General features: G+C 38.8%; 1 protein-coding gene across 1 annotated transcript; it reads right to left on the minus strand.

Moving 5' to 3' along the window:
* Positions 1-14,673: 14,673 nt before the first annotated feature.
* LOC132710510 (vomeronasal type-2 receptor 26-like) lies at positions 14,674-20,445 on the minus strand. The gene is made up of 2 exons (XM_060686887.2): positions 19,851-20,445; positions 14,674-15,833 (listed from the first exon to the last, which is right to left on the minus strand). Exon 2 carries the CDS (start codon positions 15,829-15,831, stop codon positions 14,932-14,934), a length of 900 nt encoding a protein of 299 aa, XP_060542870.1. The 5' UTR covers positions 15,832-15,833; positions 19,851-20,445; the 3' UTR covers positions 14,674-14,931.
* Positions 20,446-25,779: the final 5,334 nt, after the last annotated feature.

Raw genomic sequence — 25,779 nt, forward strand, 5'->3', positions numbered from 1 at the left:
TGGAAAAACGATTCTAATGATAATACCAGCATTAGAAAACATTCTTAAAATATTTACACGAATTTGTTTTTAAGTCAGACTTTGGAAACCGATGGAGCTGTTTGAAATTTCTTTCTTTCCTTTTTTCATTCTCTCTCTCTCTCTCTCTCTCTTCTTTTTTTTTTTTTTTGCAAATTGTTTACTATGATCATTTTATTAAATCTCAGAAGGATTGACCAGTAAAAGGTCACCAGGATCTGCCAAGGCAAGATTGCAACTTAGGTTTGCCACTCCATCTTCCATAACTTAACCACTATACCAAATTGTTTTTCATGACTGAGGCAATATAAAGTAAAAATGTGGGTGATGAAGAAATGGATGTAAGAGTCAGAGTGTCTTTATTTATGTCATTAAGTATGAAATAGACAAGTTGTGCAGTGGAAGTATGGTAAGGAAGTTTACAGTGGATTGAAAAGACATCTGTTCTCTTTCAGGACTCCACCTACATTGCATGAAGTAGATCCTTCTAATGGCATTGCAAATACAAAGGGGAAGGATGCATGAAAAAGGAAGGCTTGTTCATGACCATGGTTTTCCTCCACAGAAAAAGTTATCAGAGAGCTCTGAGAAATAAGGATTATTTCCCTCTGATTTATTGCCATGTCCTTGTACAATGAAGTGACATTACTTATTGATTATGTGCAGTCAAGCTGATGTCTATTCTTAGGGACCCATAAATAGATATTCTCCATTGAACATGTCCCTAATCTGGTCTTTCAGTCTTCCAACAGTGCACTCATTACCACTCTAAATGCAGCTACTCACTTTGCTAGTTCTCCAGATCTCCTCTACCCTTCTTCCTCTACCCACATTAGAAAGCTTTCCATAAATATTTCTTTCTAATTCCATTGTGCCTTTTTTTTTTTACAATCAATCAGATTGTTTAATTCAACATAGAAATGCCAAATAAAGCTGTGGAAAGCATAGGATTGTATCTCCAAAAGCGACTTGTGGTTTGCAGACGCACAAAATTCTATCCTCTCTACATCCTGAAAACACACAGCTTTTTCATGGAATGACACGACAGTTTGAACTGCTGAAGATGGTTTTTATGCTGATGGTCTTCTGAAGCTGTTAATGTAGAATTGATCTCAGTCTCTGCAGAGCCTGAATATCAACTATCGCAGCATCCCATCACTGCCATTGTGTGAGCTACCCAGAGAAAAGAAATAGAGATCTTTCCACTGGGTGACAAAATAGTGTTAAGATATGTATTCAGCTCATAGTATACACTTACACTACATCTATAAACTGTGAGAAAGTTTTGACTGCATAGAAGTAAATATCTACTGTACTTAATATCAATGCATTGTCCAAATGTGCATCGCTTATCTTTCATCACTCACCTATCAGATTGGAAATCTTCCCTTCTGGACAGTGAAGACAATCGTAGCAGCAAAATGGCCTCCCTTCTATTTTGGTCTTAGCATAACCTACAGGGCAATATTTATTACACAGAGAAAGTGGCTGGATCTGTTCATAAAGGATAGAAGAGAATGCTTTGAATTTTTCAAGTTTGTGCAGTATTTGTATTATTTGCAAAGCTCCCACTTGGTATCAGGTTTTAGGTGGAAAGCCTTGTGAGTGATCTCAATGAAAAGAAACAAGAGGAGGAAAATACCATGGCATTTTCCTCACACATAATCTTTATTGTGTATTTTTATTGATGCTAAGGTAAAAACCTCCTTGAGTCAAGGTCATCTTCTACAGACATGGAACACAGGTAATTTATCTTGTCTTCTTTGTGTTCTTTTCAACTTTCTACGGGCTTGGAATTTTCTAGTGTTCTGGTTAATAACTACCAAGACAAATCACATTATTTAGGTTCTATCATCATCAACAAGATCTGTTAGATCAGAGGTGTCAAATTTGCGTCATCATGGCATAATCACATGATATATTGTGACTTTTTTCCCCTTCACTGAACTGGGTTTAGGCATGGCCAGAGCATGACGCATCCAGCCCACGAGGTGCGAGTTTCACAACCCTGTGTTAAATGCTGATTCCTGCTGTGATATAAGATTATATATATATTATATAATAATATGAGTAATATAATTCAGAGGGTTTTATGGAATTGATTTAGATAGTTACACTAATTTTTGGAATTATTTTGACCAGAATTCAGTTATTCCACTTTTCAACACTGTGAGTCTGTCAGTGTGTGTGTGTATACACACAAAAGGTTTGTTTACATATTTATATTATTACATTGCTTCTGAAGGTTTTTTTCTTTTTCTTTTTTAATGTGGTGGGAGTATTGTCAATTAAACAACCCATCCATTAAAATTCATCATTTCAAGTATTATTCCCTGCCATATCTTTTAGTATTTCAGTCAAGAGAAAGCAAGAAAAAAGTCACTGGAACAAGTCATGTATATTGAGTCAAACATTGATAACCTCATTCCGGATTATCCAAACCTGGTTGAACCTTCTTGGCCAAATGATGGCTTCTTCATCAATTTTTAATATATCCTCTTGGGAAGTCACAGATCCTATTCCACCAACTTTGACTTTCAAGAAGGATTTGTTTGGGAATGTGACCCAATTGATGACATCAAATCCAGCCTCTAGTTCTCCATTTTGATTGAAAGACAGTGCTTCTCCTGCAGTATTATTGAATGAGGTGTTTCTTACAAATTGATTGAACTACAAAACAAAAAACAGAGACTAAAGGGAGGTGACAAACCATTCATCAGGATCTGTAAAATGATGAAATATGGGAAAGAAAATATATTTTTACATGTAAGCTATATTTTAATGGAAGGGACAAACAGTGTCTACCATCCTATGTCATGTTCTCAATATATATAGTACAAGCATCCTTAAATTTTATAATCTGTGTCTTGAAAAACATAGAAGGAAGTTTTTTTTCTCTCACAGTTTGTGAGACATTCATTGGAGTTGTGGTGTGGAAGAAAGTAGCCCAGACAAATAGAATAGAATAACAGAGGTGGAAGGGACCTGGGAGGTTTTCTAGTCCAACCCCCATCTTAGGCAGGAAACCTTACACCACTTCAGACAAATGGTTATCTAATCTCTTCTTAAAAACGTCCAGTGTTGTAGCATTTATAACTTCTGGAGGAAACTTGTTCCACTGATTAATTATTCTAACTGTCAGGGAATTTCTCCTTAGTTCTAAGTTGCTTCTCTCCTTGATTAGCTTACCAAAGCAATTTATACAATACATTCATTTCCATTCTATTCTAAATTCAGATGTTCAGGAGAAATTCAGAACGAGTATTGATTTTCTTTAGAAGTATGTAGTTTGGAAAACTTTTTAGCTGAAAGAGACAAACAAATGTACAAACCGGGGATTCTGCAATTAATTAAATGTTAAAGCCAAATGCAGAAGAACAAAATTTAATAGATTCACCATATTGTATTTGCCATGCTGTCATTCAAGCAATTTAGGAAATTCCCACTAGTCTCATAACAAAATTAAAAGAGAGATAATAAGAATTATTTAAATATATTTAGGTACATTTTTTGTAACAATGATGGTTATCACTCAACTTAAATTTACAGGAAAATGTCATCTAATAATTAAATTCAGTTACAAAACATTCTGAAACATATAATAAAAAATAGAAGCAGTAAAAAAAATCAGGGTCTTTAATGCATTGCAATACTGAAATATGATTTTGTTTGTCTAAGAGATATTAACATAAATGCAAAGCAGACAGGAATATAGCTAAAGGTACTCAGTATGAATCCTGCGTGTTCATGGAAAGGCATTTTGCTTCTTTTCCTGATCCTATCTGTTTTTTAGAATCTTATTTTATTGGAGAAAAAATAAACTGTAACCAAAGGAAAATGATATTGAAGCAGATATTTAATACAGCCATTGTATGATGTAGATACAAATGTACACATTTGTGTGTCTGTGATATATGAAGAAAATGGAGAGAAGAAAGCCCTATGACTTGAGACATTACCTTCCATGGATGTAGTTTGAGAAGTTCAATAAGTCCTACATTGCCTATTTTTGCTCTATTTTTGAAGATTATTGAATAAGCAACATGTAATGCTTGTGCCAAAATATAGACTGCATTGTAGATGCTATAGCTGTGGCCAGTCATGTCTGTTTCAAAAACGGATACAGGGAGGGTCTCTATCTTCTCATCACCAGTGCAAATTGATTGACTGTCTATCCTGGAGTTGGTTTTCTCATCAACTAAGGTGCCTGAGAACACACATCCAAATGCCTCTTCCCAAAAAACCCTAATAAAATCATCTTCTTGTTTGAGGTTTGGTTTTATTGTCCGAAGAAATTCCTGAAACCCTAGGATCTCTCTTGAATGAACTGCAAAGGATAGAGCCCCATGGAGAAAATCTAGGTCTTCCCACCTCTGGAAGGGAAGAGACGTGAAATCCATCTGAGCTGTCATAATCCAGATTTTACTCTTTAGTTGTAATGGTATCTCTTCAAATTTGGACATAGAGGGAAACATCCTCAAAATTATCATTATATCAATTTCACCTTGAATTAAAACTGCATTGACGGTGCTGTTCATGACAATGCTGTACATTTCTATCCCTTCTTTCACCATATCGGCAATGTCAGTAGAGTAAGAAGCAAATGGGAATCTTTCAATGAAGTCAAAGCAGATTCCATTTCGGGCAAATATTGGTATCACATTTTGTACAAATTTCTCCCCATTCTCATTATTCACAGATAGTACCCCAATCCATGTCCATTTAAAATGCTGCAGTAGTAGAAGAATTCCCTTATACTGAAGGTCCATATTTGGAAACATTTGGTGATAGAAACCAGCCTGTTTGTCCTTATTTGTCACTGGAGCAGAGCCATACATAAACTATAGAAAAAAACAGAAGAATTAAGAAAAGAAACTATATGCTTTTAATTTTTTACAAGTGTGTCAATAGATTTTTTCTCTCTCTTTATAATAGACAAGGAAAAAGTATGCATCTTAATAGTTTTAGATTTGGCAGTTGTGTTCCTCCAACACTTTCAAGCACAAAATTTTAAGACTAGTTGTGCACAATCTATCAATCTTTGTTTGTCTTAATCTTGCTTTAATTACTTTGTGGCTTCCTTTCCTGTATAAATCAGGACACTTAGTGTAATCAATTGTTTAAACTCAGAATAGGAGCTGATTTATTTATTAAGAATGTTCTGTGAATGCTGCAAGTAACATTTGGTACACCAGGAATTTTCTACTCCATTTAATTTGAATATGGTTCTCCATCCTTACCTTAATAACCATGCAATTGAAGAAGGAGCGAGTGCTAACATATGTTTCTTAGATTTCAAAATAAAGTTGAAAAAAAACTGTTCTTCTTGACTTCAGTCAGTGTTTACTGTATGCCAGCGATCAAGTCTTATTTAAATAAATTGAGAAATTTAACTGGATTGCATCCACACGCCACATACATGGTTACCTGAGGAAATTTGTAGATGTGTAGAATGATGGCCACATGAAGACATATGTCAGTGTCAGGTCCTCCAATTATTGCTACTGGATACTTCTGGATATCACAATTGTAATTAGGAATTAATCTGTCTTTAGAGGAAAGGAGTTCCATTGAGGCATGGTACATCCATTTTGGAGTAAAATGGCTGTTATAGATTTGAAAGCCCAGGGTAACGTTGGGTAAAATATGGGGATTAGTATTGATCTCCCAAACAGCAAATACTAAAGCCAGAATATGTTGGTAAATCTGGGTTATGACCCTGAAGAGAGAGGTACATTATCTGCTGTAACTCATTTCTTGCAGAATATGATATTGACGAGCTGGATGCCCGTGCTTCGCTACAAAACTATGTGCTCTGGCTTGATAAATTGACACTTACAGTCTGAAACTTAATGTACAATGTGTAACTCATAGCATCAGAATGGGTTAATATAAGGCAACTGGCAGTTGGAACAGAGGGGGAGCGGGATTGGAATGTCCCAGGTCACAGCATCAATCGGTATTTTTCTGGATATCATCCTGTCAGTGTGTGAGAGAGTGGAGGGGTGTTTGGAAATTTCTTTTCAGGTGGGGAGGGGGAGTAGAACTCCTTAGCATCAGAGCATGTTAATAATAATATAGAAAATACTAACGCTCTGATGGTACCCTTGCCAGGTGTCCACTATTTGAGCGGACAGTCCCCTTTTTTCACATTATGTTCACTATTTTTTTTCACAAAATGGTGGACATTTTTTTTATTCAGAAGCTTTATGATGAAATCGTACATAATCTAAAGCTGTACAGTGTAAGAGAATAAGGATAGGAGAATCGTGTTTTGTCTTTTTTTTCATAAATTAGAATGAGACAAAGATCGAATATCCATTGAACTAGATTCTCCAAAAAAAATAATGATGAGATTAAAATAAAAATATATTATAAAATTATGTACACTTCACATTTTAAAATGTATTGTAGCTTGTGTCGACTGACCTAAATGGTGTCGAGTGATAAGAGTGACAGCAGCAAGATTTCGAATTCTTTAAAACGAACGAGAGGAGTGTGCAAATACACCAAAGACTGGGAAGCTACTTTTGCATGGATTACCAACAATGAAACCGACAGAACAAATACGACGGCCTACTGTAAATTGTGTCAGAAATCGTTCACAATTGAATATAATGGTATAAAAGCTGTCACACAGCATGCAAGCACAAAAAATCATTTAGAAAAGGAAAAAATAGCTTCCAGCAACAAGCAAATCAATTTGTTTTTCATTGTTAAAGATTCCTCTTTCAGTGAGAAAGTGACTGTAGCTGAAATGGCTGAAACTTACCATGGGATCAAACACCATATTTCTTTCCTGGCTCAAGATTGCGGTATTAAGTTAATGAAGCAAATTTTTGATGATTCAGAAATTGTAAAAAAGATCTCATATTATTATAATATATTTGATGTTTTGAATTTTAAGTAAAGTTTTGAAGTGATTATTTTAATACGTGTTAAAATGTTTGTAAGAAAATATATAATTTAATTGTAATTTTTTTAAAAAAATTTTACTACTTAAACCCCCCCACTCCCACTTGTCTGCTATTTTTTGGAAGCAGACCTGGCAACCCTATCTGATGGTCATTTTGAAAAATCCTTTCTTAGTGAGCACCTAGAAGCCAAGAGGAACATATGTGGCAAATTTCAAGTTTGTAGGGTTTACAGTTCTGGAGTTTTCGTGATTATGGCATGAGTTTTCACTTATACATACACTTATTCACTTATATATATACATATTTTGCCTCTAATTTCAAATATAATATAAGGAGTTTATCCAGTCTATATATGTAAGAAGCAATAAGTTTCATTCATTGCACTTATTTAAGCTAATAAAATAATCAAAGCACTTTATTTGAAATATATAGTGGTCATCAGATTTACCAAGTTACTTCCTCTTTGGCCAGGTATCTCAAGATTTTTATTCTAGGAGAGTATTATTAGCATGTCAGTGATGCCTTCACTATTGACCCAGGAAGCAACAGTGAACATCAATCTCTTGAGCTTTTATTTAATGAGTGTTGCCTATCAGATCTATAATGGAGTTCTTTTTTTGAAATGAACCTGGTTTCCACAGACCAAACCTAATCTTGGTGAAATTTAGGGGAGTGGGGGGAACGACAAAGACTTAACTGGAAAGATCCTTTAACATTCTTTGCTTGGCATCAACATCAATCCAACAGATAAAGGCACCAAATATAGAGAAAATGCAAAGTCCATAAAATCATTATGCATATGTAGGTACACTGTAAAAATACAGCTATAACACATATAACCGGCAATTATTTCATGCTCTACACATGACTCAAGACTACATGGTGAATTTGAAGCAAACTATCAGCACACATGTAACTATATCATATGCACAATATAATTCATACAATGCCCTTTCACTTACTCACCTTCAGGTCTATTTGACATATATCTCTCTGTCCATAACTGAATACTTACATGAATTTGATACAAGACATCAGCATATATGTAAGTATATTATATTCATAACACAATTCAACTCACTCATTTCACTATTCATCTTCTGGTCTATTTGACATATATCTCTCTGGCCATAACTTAATACTTACATACTTTCCTCAAAGAGATTGCTAGAAGGAGGTATCTTAAAGTCCATCATTGTATAAAACAGGAAGATCTGAGAAATGATGCTAGCAAAGTGGATGTCCCCTGACTGGTATTGCTTGTGGAGAATAGGAAGAGGATTTGTAGTGCTGCATTTACTATGAGAAAGGTGACACATTCCTTGTGGACAAAGCATTGATAGGAATGTTATGGACATAATACATAGAAGAAAACAATTCATTTTCGAATGCATGTCACGTTTCTTCACCTTTTCTTGTCCTTCTAGATTCTTAACTTATGTTCAAAAGAAAGACTTGCTGTATGTTTCTGTATTTGTCTTTGTATTTTGTTTCTGTTTATATAGAGAAGTTGGAAAGCTCAGACTTTGAGATTAAAAACCATGTGTGGTCAAGCAATGGCTAACTGGAATTGCAGATGAGAATATTCCAGGGACAGGAATTAACAGATTTTGATCTATTTGAGGTTTCTCCCTGTCTTCTGATTATAAGTTTTTTCAGGTCTTCATGTTTATACTGGTTATTACATTTGAGATAACCATCAACTCCCAGGCCCTGAGGGACTTTGAACAAGAAGGAACAGTTAGTTTGTCATGTCTGAAAACAAAATCTCTACTTGACATAAAGCGATAATGGGATTTTAAAGCAAGCCTCAAAGCAGCAAGGATGAGAAAGATAAATTAATGCAGGCATGAAAGTCCAAGTTATTTGCAATATTGTATTTATAACAGTAAAGGGGAGTCCCAGAGATGGATGAATGGATGAATGAATGAATGAATGAATGAATTTATTAATTTAAAAAATCCTGGCAAATTGCTATCATTTATACTACCTCCATAATTGATCAAATGGTATTGTTCCTAGAAACTGGGTTTACATGATTTGTTTTTTAATAGTTTGACTTACTGATTTTGCAAAGTTCATATACAATGATCAACTCCTGATTTCATACGGTGACCAAACATTGATTTCAGAAGCCACTTCCCTTCCACAAAACAAGAAGAAAAAAGACCACACCTCTCAGTTGTTTTGCTCATCCCTAGGACAAACCCCATTGAAGCTAAGCTGGTCACATCTGCCTCCCCCAATTGGAGACTCTCCAGTGTGATTTCCTATCTTTCAAATGAATTCCAGCCTTCTTAGTGGAAATCAGGCACATTCTTAAAATGCAAAAGAACACTATGTTGAAAATATATATATAAAAAAAATATGAAAATAAACATTTAAAAGGTGGCTTCCCATCTTCATTTCAGTAGTTATTCATTTTGCAGCAATATCTCCCCAATAGTGACAATTTTAATTCCTCCCATTTTAACATCACCTTCTTAATATGTTTATTCTTTCAATAAGAAATCATATATATTTGTATGCATGTAGATATGTGTGTGTATGAAAGAGATAATGTGGAGTTTCTGTCAGAAAATGGAGTTATAAAGGTTATAATAGAAAGGACTGGAATCTTGGCTGGAATCTTTGGTTCTTTCAAATCACCAAGACAACTTTGCTCTGCAACAGCTGTATTATATTTGCTTTCCGTCATTGCAGATGGCATGGCATTAAAGCAGGTCAAAGAGAGAGGCCTGCATGGTTTTCCACAGGTGGAGAATTTCAGGAAGATTTTGCAATGAAGATGGTCTAGGAGATTCTTGTAGGAAGTTGTTTTCTCCTGTTAGTCATTTGAAAATACAGCACTGTCATGTTTGGGCATTTTTTGATCAACAGAAGGCCAAAAGAGTCTTCATTCTGTCTTTTATTTATTCTACATATTTAATTTTTAAATAATCAGTAATATTCTAGCATTGGCTTTTTATTTGTCTCAGAATACTAAAAGACAACAACCTCATCCCATATGAATGTATAACAATGTAAATTGTTGATATTAAATCCTCTGTCCTTTTATCTCCTTGCTACTCTTCATTTTTCCTCCTTGTTTCCCTATATTTTTTGTCCTAATTTGGCCATCACCTGGTTCTGATGAATGTTTCTGATGATGTTTAATAAAGGTATGCTGTATTGTTTGTTAGTTCAAATGATTGGCAAGGTCAGTGTCTTAGCCACTGAGCCACCGAGCCATGCGTCCCTCTTTTGAGACATTAGACAAGGGCTAATTCCAACTCTTTCAAGAAACAAGTTGTTTCACAGACAAGAAAAACTATATAACATGCTGATAAAAGTGTTGTTAAGAATGTTAAAACATTCTTAAAAGAAGGAAGTTAAAGCTAAGGAAAATCTAGGTTTTAAGACAGTACGTTTACCCGCAAAATAATAAGTAGGCTAAATTAAGATGATTATTGTTCCTCTGGTAAAAATGGGAAAGGGTTGTATATCTTCACTTTGGGGCCTTCCTGCTTTTGTATTGCTATATTAAAAACAGGAAATAGAATTGTTTAATTATTTCTTTGTCTTAGATGTTGCTTGCTATTCAATTCAGGCTTCAGTGTGATGATATCCCATTTTTTTATTATTATTTATTTGATTTGTATACCGCCCTACTCCCGAAGGACTCAGGGCGGTGAACAGCCAACAATAAAATACATAAATACACAAAATTTAAAAACCCGATAAAATCAAATTAAACTTTTTGGCCCAGACAAATTAAAATACCCCAATAATTTAAAAACAGATTAAAATTTACATATTTTAAAAAGGGAAGAGATCAGGCCAAGCCCGCTTGATGGAATAAAAAGGTCTTCACAGCACGGCGGAAGGAGCGCAGATCCGGGATCCTCCGTATCTCCGGGGGGAGCTCATTCCAGATGGTAGGTGCCCCCACAGAGAAGGCTCTCCCCCTAGGGGCCGCCAGTCGACACTGTTTGGCTGACGGCACCCGGAGGAGTCCCTCTCTATGAGAGCGTACTGGCCGGTGGGAGGCTATTGGTGGTAGTAGGCGGTCCCGTAAATAACCAGGCCCTAAGCCATGGAGCGCTTTAAAGGTGGTAACCAAAACCTTGAAGCGCACCCGGAAGACCACCGGGAGCCAGTGCAGCTCGCGCAGGAGAGGTGTTACATGGGAGCGCCATGTCGCTCCCATTACCACCCGCGCGGCCGCACTCTGCGCCAGTTGGAGCCTCCGGGTGCTCCTCAAGGGGAGCCCCATGTAGAGAGCATTACAATAGTCCAGGCGGGAGGTGACGAGGGCATGAGTGACCGTGCGTAACAAGTCCCGATCCAGAAAGGGACGCAACTGGCGAATCAGGCGGACCTGATAAAAAATCCTCCTGGTCACGGCCGTCAAGTGCTCTTCTAAAGACAGCCGTGAATCCAGGAGGACGCCCAAGTTGCGAGCCCTCTCTGTGGGGCCCAATGATTCGCCCCCAATAGTCAGTGATGGCATCAACTGGCTATATCGGGACGTTGGAAACCACAGCCACTCGGTCTTGGATGGGTTGAGCCTGAGCCTGTTCCTCACCATCCAGATCCGTACGGCCTCCAGGCACCGGGACATCACTTCAAGGGCATCGTTGGGGTGATCCGGGGTGGAGATGTACAGCTGGGTGTCATCAGCGTACTGATGGTACTCCACCCCGAAACCACGGATGATCTCGCCCAGCGGCTTCACATAAATGTTGAACAGGAGAGGTGAGAGGACCGACCCTTGCGGCACCCCACATATGAGGGGCCTCGGGGTCGACCTCTGTCCCCCTGTCAACACGGACTGCGACCGGTCAGAGAGAAAGGAGGAGAACCACCGCAACACAGTGCCTCCCACCCCTAACTCTTCCAACTGGTGCAGCATGATACCATGGTCGATGGTATCAAAAGCCGCTGAGAGATCTAACAGGACCAGGACAGAGGAGCACCCGAGCCCTCCAGAGATCATCAACCAACGCGACCAATGCCGTTTCCGTGCTGTACCCAGGCCTGAAGCCCGACTGGAACGGATCCAGATATGTCGTTTCATCCAGGTGCTGGGGAAGCTGTTGGGCAACCACACTCTCAACAACCTTTGCCACAAAACGAAGGTTGGAGACCGGACAATAATTTACCAACATTGCCGGGTCCAGGGAAGGCTTCTTGAGGAGAGGCCTCACCACCGCCTCTTTCAAGGCGGCAGGAAAGACACCCTCACCCAGCGAAGCATTTATAATCCCCTGGAACCAGCCTCGTGTCACCTCCCGAGAAGCCAGCACTAACCAGGAGGGACACGGGTCCAATAAACAAGTGGTCGCATTCAGTCTAGCCAGAATCCTGTCCACGTCCTCAGGGGTCACAGGATCAAACTCATCCCAGATAACATTCTCAAGACCTGCCCCAGTCCCTCCCCCTGAGACTATCCAGTTGGAGTCCAGATCTTCCCGAATCTGAGCGATTTTGTCATACAGATATTGGACAAAATCGTCGGCTCTACCCTCCAAGGGGTCCTCCCGCGCTTCCTGGTGGAGCAGGGAACGGGTCACCCTAAACAGGCGGCCGGGCAATTATCTGATGACGCAATAAGAGCAGCAAAATAGCTACATTTCGCTGCTTTTATCGCCACTAGGTAATTCCTAATATGAGCTCTTACCAGTGTCCGGTCAGATTCAGAAAGACTGGCCCTCCAACTACTCTCTTGGCGTCTTTTCCGGCGCTTCAACTCCCTCAGCTCCTCAGTGAACCAAGGAGCTAAATGAGATCGGCGCCGGGTCAGAGGCCGCAAAGGCACGACCCGATCCAGAGCTCCAGCGGCCGCCCTATCCCAGGCGGCCACTAGGTCTCCAGTCGAGGCGTGTGCCAGAGCTTCAGGGAATGGCCCAAGCTCCATCTGGAACCTATCCGGTTCCATCAGGCGCCTGGGGCGGAACCATCTTACCGGCTCCGCCTCCCTGCGGCGGGGTGTAGCGGTTCGAAGGTCGAGACGAAGGAGAGAGTGATCAGACCATGACAAGGGCTCGGTGACTATATCCCCTATCTCGAGATCACTCAACCACTGTCCAGAGACAAAAACCAGATCCAGCGTGTTTCCCCCCATGTGGGTAGGGCCATGAATTAACTGGGTCAGGTCCATGGCTGTCATGGAAGCCATGAACTCCCGAGCCACCTCAGATGCCTCACCAATGGACGGCAAGTTGAAATCCCCCATGACCATAAGCCTAGGGGTCTCAACCGCCACCGTGGCGATGACACTGAGTAGCTCGGGCAGGGCTGCTGCCACATGGCAGGGAGCCAGGTATGTGATCAGCAAACCCATCTGAACCCCGTGGCCCCATTTCACAAGGAGGGATTCACAGCCGGCCATCTGAGGAACAGTGGCCTCCCTCGGTCTCAGACCTTCGTTAATAATAACCGCTACCCCCCCGCCCCTACCCTGCAACCTCGGCTGATGGAATGCGCGGAAACCTGGTGGGCACATTTCAACAAGAGGGACCCCCCCCTCTTGGCCCAACCAGGTTTCCGTAATACCAGCCAGGTCCGCTCCCCCCTCCTGAACAAGATCACAAATGAAGGGGGCTTTATTTACTACAGACCTGGCATTGCATAACATCAGACGGAGGCCAGGGCCCTGAGGATCTGCGCCACCTGGAAAACGAGTGGAGCTTTGCGGGCCAGAGCGCGCCACCGCTCGAAGACAGCGGGCGCGCGCTCCCCTAACATGATATCTACCCCTCCCACCCACGGTACTGATGGTAAAAACCTTATCTGGATGAACTTTATCCCCCCTCTTGACCCCGGGCCCCCCACCCCCCATGCCGTGCTCCACAGCCTTACCTGGCCCTCCCCTTAGTGGGTTATCCCCCATACCCACAGCCTTACTTCTGATCCAACCCTCCCCACCCCGGAACCCCTTAAGACATTTGCTAAAACTTTATCTAAAAAACCCCTCAACCCCCTCTTCGTGACATGCCACCTCTCTAGGTTCCAAAGCCCTTCATCGAGGTAGGCCTTCGATAACATGGAAGGCTAGGCTTGCGAGAGTGGGGAGTCTCGCAAGGCAAAGAGCTCAGCTCTTTAGGGAAAAAGATGCACACAAGGAGCCCCCCCCTCTGCATGTTATAATGCATTATATTTGAAGTTTTGTATAATGTCACAATACCCAAAATCTTCATTTCAAACCCTTGGTGGAAAATATGTGGCACACACTATTCTGCAGAACAATATGCATGACTTAGGCCCGGGGTACTTGCAGGAGCATCTTCTGCCATCCTCCCATAGTCCCGTACGCTTTCACAGAGCGGGCCTCCTCCGGCTAGACAATGTCGGCAGGCAGCCCCAAGGGGGAGAGCGTTCTCTGTGGGAGTGCTGACCCTCTGGAATAGTTTGCCCACCGGGTTTAGGACAGATCCCGACCTCCTTTCCTTCCGCCACGAACTGAAGACGTAGCTCTTTCTTCAAATGGACTGACCCCTCTAGGGGCTTTTACATTGTAATAATTTTAATTAATTTTAACTGGATTTTAATTTACATTTAAATTTAAATTGTTGAATTTTATTCTTTGTAAGCCGCCCTAAGTCCTTTGGGAGAAGGGCGGCATATAAATTGCATAAATAAATAAATAAATAATATATCTCCCATCGTTTTTCAAAATCAGTTGTCCCCAGCAACATCTCAATAAATCATTTTGTGAAATCATATTTAAGGTGATATAGTAAGAAACTTCTAATGTCCTATCATTCTTTAATAATGCAATAAATAAACAGAAGATATGGATATGGGAGAGGAATCAAAATGGCCTCTGTACACAAGAAGAAGGGCAAAATGGGAAAATGTGGAGAAATCTGTCCCATAGAATCACCAAGACTCAGATACAACTGAATGGATAACAACATCATCATCAAATGGCAAAAGGTTACAGGTATTCACTTTGAGGTCTTACTGATTTCTCATGGGTAAAATAAAAGAAGGTAATGCAGTTGTAGATCTCTCAGTTATTTCTCTGTTTTATATACTGCTTGCTATTCAATTCTGGCCTCAGTATGATGATAAAGCATTTAGGGAAAAAGATGCATACCAGGAGCCCCCCACTGGATGTTATAATGGAGAAGATCTCCACAGCCACCATATGTTTGCCCCCTGTAGTCAGATAACTAGGAACAAAGGAGAGCCAAACACTGCAGAAAATCAACATGCTGAAGGTGATAAATTTGGCTTCGTTAAAAGAGTCTGGTAATTTCCTGGCAAAGAAAGCTACCATAAAGCTGACAAGGGCTAAGAGGAACATGAAGCCCAAGACACAGTAGAACATGACAAAGGAGTTTTCATTACATTCCAGAACAATTTCTTCTGCCATTAAATGCATGTTAAAATCAGGGAATGGAGGAAAGGTCAACAGCCAGACAGTACAAAGAACTACTTGAATGAAAGAGCAGAAACATACAATGGAAACCGCCAATCTTTTCCCCACCCATTTCCTCATTGTAGACTTTGGTTGGGTGGCCATGAAAGCTAAAACCACCACAATAGTTTTTGCTAATACACATGATACAGCTACAGTAAAAATGACACCAAAAGCACTTTGTCGAAGGAGACAGGTCACTTTATGAGGTTTGCCAATAAACAGTAAAGCACAAAGGAACGAAAACAGGAGAGAAATGAGAAGCATGTAGGTGAGGTTTCGGTTGTTGGCCTTGACGATGGGGGTATGCTGGTACTTAATAAAGATACCCAGAACCAACACTATGATAAAAGAGGAAGAAAGAGAACAAATGGCCAAGATGGACCCCAAAGTTTCCTCATATGTCAGGAATGTTAAAGTTTTTGAAAGACATGAATTCTGTTCCTTGTTTGGATACTGATCTTCTGGACATGGAAAACAGTCATCCATATCTAGGAAAAAAATCAGGTTAGAAACATAATTGTTTTAAAATTAAACTCAAAGAATATGAATGCACTACTCTGAGGATAGCCTGAAGTTTTGTTATCTCAGTCTGAGCTCTTCAGCCCTGTAACTGCTGGCACAATAAGCATATGAGCTTTTCTTTTAAGTTAAATTTTATTAGGAGTAAAACTGGAAAAAAGATTCTAATGATAAGACCAGCATTAGAAAACATTATTGAAATATTTACATGTATTTGTTTTTAAGTCAGACTTTAGAAATCTACCAGGGGTGAAATCCAAAATTTTTCCCTACCAGTTCTGTGGGTGTGGCGTGGTGGGTGTGGCAGGGGAAGGATATTGCAAAATCTCCATTCCCACCCCACTCCAGAGGAAGGATACTGTAAAATCCCCATTCTCACCCCACTCCTGGGGAAAGGATATAGCAAAATCTCCATTCCCACCGCACTCTGGGACCAGCCAGAGGTGGTATTTGCCGGTTCTCTGAACTACTCAAAATTTCTGCTACCGGTTCTCCAGAACCTGTCAGAACCTGCCGGATTTCACCCCTGAAATCTACCCATATTAGAAGTATTTCCATAAATATTTCTTTCTAATTCCATTGTAATTATATAATTTTATCTCCAAAAGTGGCTTCTGGTTTGCAGAAGCACAAAATTATATCCCCTCTACATCATCCAAACAAGCATAGCCTTTTCATGGAATGACATGACAGCTTGAACTGGTTTTTTTTTTTTTTTTTTTGATAATTTTTTTAAAAAAAATTTAAAACATAAACATAAAATACATCTCTTAGAATGAAGCATTGATCCGGTTATAAATTGGTACAATCAGTAATTCATCTTTAACAATATTTCATCTCCACTAATTATCATCTTGTAAAAATAATCATAATAAAAAGAAATAAAACAGAGAAAAAAACCAGCTCACAGTTCACTTAAAAATAACTACCCTTCTATTTTTCCACCTCAAATCTTAATTTCCAAATAACACAACTTAATGTTTTAAACAATTGTTTCTCTAAATTCTATTTTATAATCCTATTATCCAAAAACCTGTTACTTAAATCTTTAAATCCTAACTCAATATATTTTCATTATCTTTTTATTTTACTATTATCTTAAACAGTATCTTAACAATTACTCACAACAAATCATCTTCATTATTATTTATCTCAATATAATCATCCTAATTTAACCAATAATCCCAACATTTGTCTTTATTTTTTTATCCCAGCATATCATCTTCATTTTAGATCATTTATTTTTACTGTAATTTCCAGCAAAATCATCCTTATTTTTACTATTAAACCCAGTATAATCATATTTATTTTTACTGTTACTCCCAACTTCAGCATCTGAGTCTTACTATCACACCCAGTATGGTCATTCTTGTTTTTGCTGTCAAACCCAGCATAATCCTCTGAATTTTACTGTTAAACCCAGTAGAATCACTTTATTTTTTGCTGTTAATCCCAACATAATCTTCAAAGTTTTACTGTTAAACCCAGTATAATCATTTTTGTTTTGCTGTCAATCCCAGCAGAATCATCAAAGTTTTACTGTTAAACCCAGTATAATCGTTCTTGTTTTGCTGTACATACCAGCATAATCTTCTGAATTTAACTGTTAAAACCGAGTGTGATCATTTTTAATCTCAACATAAGTTTCTTTAATTTTACTGTTATACCCAATATAATCACTTTATTTTATAATCATTACTTATTCATATTCATTCACATTCTCTAATTCAGTATATCTAATCTTGTTTTCATTCTCAACTTTGTTTACAATTTAACATTGAGGCTTAATTCTTACCTCTAGCATATCCACATATAAAGTCAATAAAGTTTCTTGGATTCTTCTCATAATCATATATTTTCTTATTCATCTATAGAAAGCTTCTTTTTATCAAAACTATCCATCTTTACTTCATTTTTTATTGTAGACACATTATTTTATTTCCCATACAAACACCTCTTTTTTAATGTACATCTAAACAATACAATTTCGTTTTTTAATCAGACTATTTTATTTTATTATTTTATTTTATTTTATTTTATTTTATTTTATTTTATTTTATTTTATTTTATTTTATTTTATTTTATTTTATTTTATTTTATTTTATTTTATTTTATTTTATTTTATTTTATTTATTATTTATATACCGCCCTTGTCCCGACGGACTCAGGGCGGTGAACAGCCATATTAAAACAATGTACAAAATAGAATTTAAAAGCAGATTAAAATAATTAAATCATGGGTCGAATTTAAAACTCTCATTTTAAAACCAATTTTAAAACCCCATTAAAACCAAATTAAAATCATTTAACCCATCAGAGTGGCTTGCTGGAACAACAAGGTCTTCACTGGACGATGGAAGGCGCGGAGGTCGGGGATCCTTCGTATGTCTGGGGGTAATTCATTCCAGAGGGCAGGGGCCCCCACAGAGAAGGCTCTCCCCCTGGGGGTCGCCAGTCTACATTGTTTGGCTGATGGCACCCTGAGGAGGCCCTCTCTGTGTGAGCGTACCAGTCGGTGGGTGGGAGGCAATTGGTGGCAGAATGAGGTCTTGTAGATAGCCAGGTCATAAGTCATGGAGCGCTTTAAAGATGGTCACCAACACCTTGAAGCGCACCCGGAAGACCACCGGGAGCCAGTGTAGCTCGTGCAAGAGGGGTGTTACATGGGAGTGACGGGTTGCCCCCATTATTACTTGCGCGGCCGCATTCTGGACCAGTTGGAGCCTCCGGGTGCTCCTCAAGGGGAGCCCCATGTAGAAAGTGTTACAATAGTCCAGACAGGAAGTGACGAGGGCGTGAGTGACTGTGCGCAAGGCATCCCAATCCAGAAAGGGGCGCAACTGGGAAATCAGGCAAACCTGATAAAAAGCCCCCCTGGTCACGGCCATCATATGATCATCCAAAGACAGCCGTGAATCCAGGAAGATGCCTAAGTTGCGATCCCTCTCTGAGGGGGGTAAGATCTCATCCCCAATAGTCAGAGATGGTGTGAGCTGGCTATATCGGGATGCCGGAAACCACAGCCACTCAGTCTTGGAGGGGTTGAGTGTGAGCCTGTTCCTCCAGGGAACAGCCGGGGTTTTCGTGGGACTCATCAGAGCCCGCTATTTCCCTGACTGATGACAGCTTGAACTGTTGAAGACGGTCTTCTGAAGTAGTTAATATGGATTTGATCTCAATCTTTGCACAGCCTGAATGTCAACTATCACAGTATCCCACCATTGCCAATATGTGAGCTGCCAAGAGAGAATAGGGATTTTTCCACTGTGTGACAAAATGGTGTTAAAATCTTTATTCATATCATATTATACATTTACACTTTATCTATAAACTTCTCTGCATCTCGAAAGAGTGCAGAGAAGAGCAACAAAGATGATTAGGGGACTGGAGACTAAAACATATGAAGAACAGTTGCAGGAAATGGGTATGTCTAGTTTAATGAAAAGAAGGACTAGGGGAGGCATGATAGCAGTGTAGCAATATCTCAGGGCTTGCTGAGAGAGACAAACTATTCTCCAAACCACCTGAGGGTAGAACAAGAAGCAATGGGTGGAAATTAATCAAGGAGAGAAACAACTTAGAACTAAAGAGAAATTTCTTGACAGTTAGAACAATTAATCAGCGGAACAACTTGCTAGCAAAAGTTGTGAATACTCCAACACTGGAAATTTTTAAGAAGATGTTAGATAACCATTTGTCTGAAGTGGCATAGGATTTCCTGCCTGGGCAGGGGATTGGACTAGAAGACTTCCAAGGCCCATTGCAGCACTGTTATTCTATTCTATTCTATTCTATTCTATTCTATTCTATTCTATTCTATTCTATTCTATTCTATTCTATTCTATTCTATTCTATTCTATTCTATTCTATTCTATTCTATTCTATTCTAAACTGTGAGAATGTTTCATCTGCACAAAAATGAATATTTACGGTACCTAATATCAATACATATGTAAAATCTGCATCACTCATTGTTCATCACTCACCTATTCTATTTGAAATCTTCCCTTCTGGACAGTGAAGACAGTCATAACAACAAAATGGCTTCCCTTCTATTCTCTTCTTAGCATAACCCAAAGGGCAATAGTTATTACATAGAGAAAGTGGCTGGACCTGTTCATAAAGGATAGAAGAGAATGCTTTGCATTTTTCAAGACTGTGTAATAATAGTTTTGGTCTACAAAGCTACCACTTTGTATCAGATATGGTGGAAAGGCTTGTGAGTGATGTCAGTGAAAAAAACTAAAAGGAAGAAAATGCCATGGGATTTACAGAGCTTCCACAAATAGTCTTTGTTGTGGCTCTGTGATTAGAATGTAGTCTTGCAGGCTAACTCTACCCATACCCTGATGGATTCAAGGTTGTCTCAGCCTTCCATCTTTCCATGTTTGATAAAATGAGGGCACAGATTGCTGGGAACAATATGCTGAAATTGTACAGAGAGTGCTGTAAAGTAATATGGAGCAGTCCTATTGCTAATATAGCCATATAGTTTACCTTGTCTTCTTTGTATCTTGTCAGCTTCCTACAGCCTTTTCTAGTATTCTGGTAAATTACTACTAAAAGAAATCACATGATTTAGTTTCTATACCATCAACCAAGAACTATTCAATGCCAATTCCTGCTGTGATTTAAGATGATATGTTTTCATTAATGATATGGATTACGTATGTAGAAAGTTCGCACCCACCCATCTCCTAGAAGAATGAAATATTTTGAGGAATATTTAAAAAGCCAGGATAAAATATATCTCCTAAGAGAGAAATAGAAATCTTAAAGGAGACAGAAACTCAGCCCAAACTCCCTTCCCCCAGCAGATACTTTGTGCCCCTTAAGAGAGACTGGGCCATCCTATCTACAAAACAAAAGACTTTCAGCTTCAGGGTGAGGGGATTAAGACATGACCCTCCAGGACATAATAGGATTAACCCACTAGCAGCACCACATTGCAGACTCTTGATATAAGGACTTTATATCACCCAGAAAACTTCAAGAAAACCTGAGACAACCTACAGAGCTATGTCCCCTACAACAGCCAATAGAATGCATGTTCTTGCACAGGAACAGGAAGTTCAAGTTCAAAGCCCAAGAGAAGGTATAAATATCCCCCTCTCTCAACTCCATGTGTTCAGCTGCACCAGAGAACCATGTGTTTGGTGGTTCTCCTTCATCATTAAACCATCTTTCCAATCAGCCTCCATGTTTCCAGTGTCTTTCTCTCAGCTTGGAACTGAACCAAATGGATATTTCTTCCAACACATAATTAAGAGGTTCTTATGGAATAAATTGGGATATTTCTCCTATTTTGGGGGGATTTATTTTGGTTACAATTAAAATATTCACCTTTTCTGCTCTGTCTAAATGTGTAAAAGCTTTGTTCACTTGGTTATTACATCACTTCTAAAGGCATTTTTTCTTCTTCTAACTTGCAGGAGTACTGTATGGCAATTAAACCTCCCTTCCTATAACATCAATCCTTACAAGTTTTCCCAGGCACATCTTTTGGTATTTCAGACCTAGAAATCACAGGAATTATCCCACAGGTGACATCTATTCAGTTAAAACATTAGTAACCTCATCCTAGATTATCCAAACCTGGTTAAACCTGCTTGGCCAAATGATCAATTTTTCATCCATTTTTAACCTGTCCTCTTGGGAAGTCACAGATCCTATTCCACCAACTTTGACTTTCAAAAAGGATTTATTTGGGAATGTAACCCAATTGATGACATCAAACCCAGCCTTGAGTTCTCCATTTTGGTTGAAAGATAGTGTTTCTCCTGCAGTATTATTGAATGAGATGCTTCTTACTATTTGATTGAGCTGCAAAACAAAAGCAAAGAATAAATGGAGGGGGCAAGAAATTCATCAGGATCTGTAAAATCATGAAAGCCTACCTCAGAAACATGGAAAAAAAACCTTTATTTTTTATATGTAGGTTATATCTTAATGGAAGGGGGTTGTCTCCATTTTGTGATAAGTTCTCAAAGACATACAACCGCCCCCATCTATTCTCTGCCTCCAAAGTTCCAGCTGATTCATTTCATTTCATTTTATTAAATTTTTATACCGCCCTACTCCCGAAGGACTCAGGGCGGTGAACAGGCACAGAATAAAACACATAAATACAAAAGTTAAAAAATAATTAAAACCAAATTAAATAGTTTTGCCCGAGACAATTAAAATTCCCAATAATTTAAAACAAATTAAAATTTCAATTTAAAATTTAAAAGAAGGGGAGAAAAATTAGGCCAGGCCGGCCTGCTGGAATAGGAGGGTCTTAAGAGCACGGCGGAAAGTGCAGAGATCCGGGATCCTCTGTATCTCCGGGGAGAGCTCATTCCAGATCGTAGGTGCCCCCACAGAGAAGGCCCTCCCCCCTGGGATCAGGAGCAAATGGAGATTTTACAGTATCCTTCCCCTGCCATGCCCACCAAGCCACACACACAGAACCAGTAGTAAAAATTTTTGACACCCAACACTGCTTTCTTGGTGCAGCTCTCAGTCACTCAAGTACGACCTGCTCTCTACCTCGAGACACTGGCCTGCTTCATTCGCCACTGCCACCTCATGGCCTGCCTGCTGACGTGACCTGCACCACCGCCGCTGTCGCCAACTCATGGCTGAAGTGGCCTGCCTGCTGCTCTCTCCAATATATTGAACAAGATATTTATCTGGCCATTCGAATATATGGAGACAAATTTATACAATTGTGTGTCGGAGATATGTTAACATAATGGAGAGAAGAAACCCCTATGACGGGAGACATTACCTTCCACGGATGAAATTGGAAAAGTTCAATAAATCCTGCTTTGCCTAATCTTGCTCTATGTTTGAAGGACATTGAATAAGCAACATGTAATGTCTGTGCCAAAATATAGGCTGCATTGTAGATGCTATAGCTGTGGCCAGTCATGTCCATTTCAAAAACAGATACAGGGAGGGTCTCTATCTTCTCCTTCCCAGTGCAAATTGGTTGACTCTCCATCTTGTTGGTTTTCTCATCAGCCATGGAGCCTGAGAACACACATCCAAATGCCTCCTTCCAAAAAACCCTAATAAAGTCATCTTCTTCATTAAAGTTTGGTTTTCTTGTCTGAAGAAATTCCTGAAACCCTAGGACCTTTCTTGAATGAACTGCAAAGGAAAGAGCACCATGGAGAAAATCTAGGTCTTCCCGTCTCTGAAAAGGAAGAGATGTGAAATCCATTTGGGCTGTCATAATTATGACTTTACTATTTCCTTGTAAGGGTATCTCTTCAAATTCTAACATTGAGGGAAACATTCTCAAAATTATCATTATTTCAATTTCACCTTGAATTAACACCGAATTGACAGTGCTATTCATGACAATACTGTATATTTGCATCCCTTCTTTCACCGTATCAACAATGTCAGTAGAATAAGAAGCAAACGGGAATCTTTCAATGAAGTCAAAGCAGATCCCATTTTGGGCAAATATTGGTATCACATTTTGTACAAATTTCTCCCCATTGTCATTAGTCACAGATACGACCCCAATCCACGTCCATTTAAAATGCTGCAGTAGCTGAAGAATTCCCTTATACTGAAGGTCCATATTTGGAAACATTTGGTGATAAAAACCAGACTGTTTGTCCTTATTTGTCACTGGAGCAGAGCCATACATCAACTGTAGAAAAAACAGAAGAGTTAAGAAAGGAAACAATAAGTTTTGATTTTTTGCAAGTTTGTCCATAGATTTTTTCCCCCTCATTATTGTACACAAAACAAAACTTTACCTACATTGTATCTTAATAGTTTTAGATTTGGCAGTTGTGTCCCTCCAACACTTTCAAGCATAAAATTTTAAGATTCATTGTGGAGAATCTATCAATCTTTGTTTGTCTTAATCTTGCTTTGATTACTTAATCGCTTCCTTTCCTGTATAAACCAGGACATTTAATGCAATCTATTGTTTAAACTCAGCATAGGAGCTGATTTATTTATTAAGAATGTTCTGTGACTGTAGCGATTAATATTTGGTGCATCGGGAATTTTCTATTCTGTTTAATTTGAATATGGTTCTCCATCCTTATATTACTAACCATGCAATTGAAGAAGGAGCATCTGCTAACATATGTTTCTTAGATTTCAAAATAAAGTTGAAAGAAAAGTGTTCCTCTTTTTTTTCCCCTGGATTTTTTTTTAAAAAATTATTAGATATTATTTACATATACTGATATTGAACACAGTGTGACTATCCTGGTGACTCATCTGCCATAAAAAACAAGGTGAAAGACAAATAACATATATACTACCTTCACAGTGCTGGTTTTGTACAATTATTTTTGACCCGCTTAGTCATTCTGCTACATATATAATTTCTCATTCTGGGTCTACTTAACCTGATTGTTTTGTGTTCCGACTACCACCTTGTATTTCCTGCCATTGATGAAATATGTTCCATGAGTCATAATATTCTGTCTCTCCTTTGTTTTTTAATTCTAATGTTAATCTAACCATTTATGTGCTTATTAATATCTTCCTTATTATCTTCTTTTCCCAAGGGGTGTTTTTACTTTTCCATTGCTGAGCATATACCATTTTCGCTGCCGTCAGGCTGTGTAGTATTATATATATTGACCCTTTACTATAGCCATCTATTATAGTGCCTAATAGAAATAGTTCTGGTTTGAATTCTATACATTGTCCAACCATTCTTTCTAGCCACATCTCAATTTTTAACCAAAATTTACTAGCTTTTTAACAGGACCACCACATGTGATAGCATGTACCAGGTGACTGGTTACATTTCCAACATTTCAGGGATGTGTTGCTAAACATTTTGGCCAATCTTGCTGGGGGGAGATGCCACCCGTAGAACATTTTACAAAGAATCTCTTTATATGATGTGGCCAATCTCAGTTTCCAGTTCCTTTCCCAAAGTTTTTGCCACTTATCCAAATCAATGTTATATCCAAAATTTTAGCCCATACAAACATTGTCCCTTTTAATTGTTCTTCCTCCCTTTTATAGTCTAATAAATATTTATATGTTGTCTTTATCAATCAATGTTATATTTTGACAATTGATGTTGTCATCAATACCCACTAATAGTTTATCTAATATCGTTAATTCTCTGTAAATACCCCATACTTTCACATCTTTCATGTAGCATGACTGTATTTGCATATATGACCATCACTCCAGTTCCACCCCTTGTTCTTTTAATTCTAGTCTTGTTTTCAATTCACCCTTCTCGTTTAGTATATCCTTATATGTAACATATATATAGGAATGTGGTGACTCAATGGCTAAGATATTGAGCTTGTCGATCGAAAGATCGGCAGTTCAGCAGTTAGAATCCCTAGTGCTGCATAATGCGGTGAGCTCCTGTTTCATGTGCCACCTTCTGCCAACCTAGCAGTTAGAAAGCACGTAAAAAATGCAAGTAGAAAAATAGGGACCATCTTTGGTGGGAAGGTGACAGTGTTCCGTGCGCCTTGCATCCATACGTCACATACATAGTTACCTGAGGAAACTTGTAGATATGCAGAATGGTGACCACCTGAAGACATACATCACTGTCAGGTCCTCCAATGATTGCTACTGGATATTTCTGAATGTCACAGTTGTAATTAGGAATTAATCTGCCTTTAAAGGAAAGGAGTTCCATTGAGGCATGGTACATCCATTTTGGATTAAAATGGCTGTTATAGATTTGAAAGCCCAGGGTAACATTGGATAAAATATGGGGATTAGTATTGATCTCCTTAACAGCAAATACTAAAGCCAGGATATGTTGGTAAATCTGTGTTATGACCCTGAAGAGAAAGGAACACGATCTGCTGTAACTCATTTCTTGCAGAATATGATATCTATTTTGCCTCTCCTTTCAAATATACTGTAATATAAGGAGTTGACCCAGTCCATATATGTAAGAAGCACTAAGTT

This window comes from Pantherophis guttatus, chromosome 4 (genome assembly GCF_059756535.1).
Source record: "Pantherophis guttatus breed Tessera chromosome 4, ASM5975653v1, whole genome shotgun sequence".
Taxonomy (NCBI): domain Eukaryota; kingdom Metazoa; phylum Chordata; class Lepidosauria; order Squamata; family Colubridae; genus Pantherophis; species Pantherophis guttatus.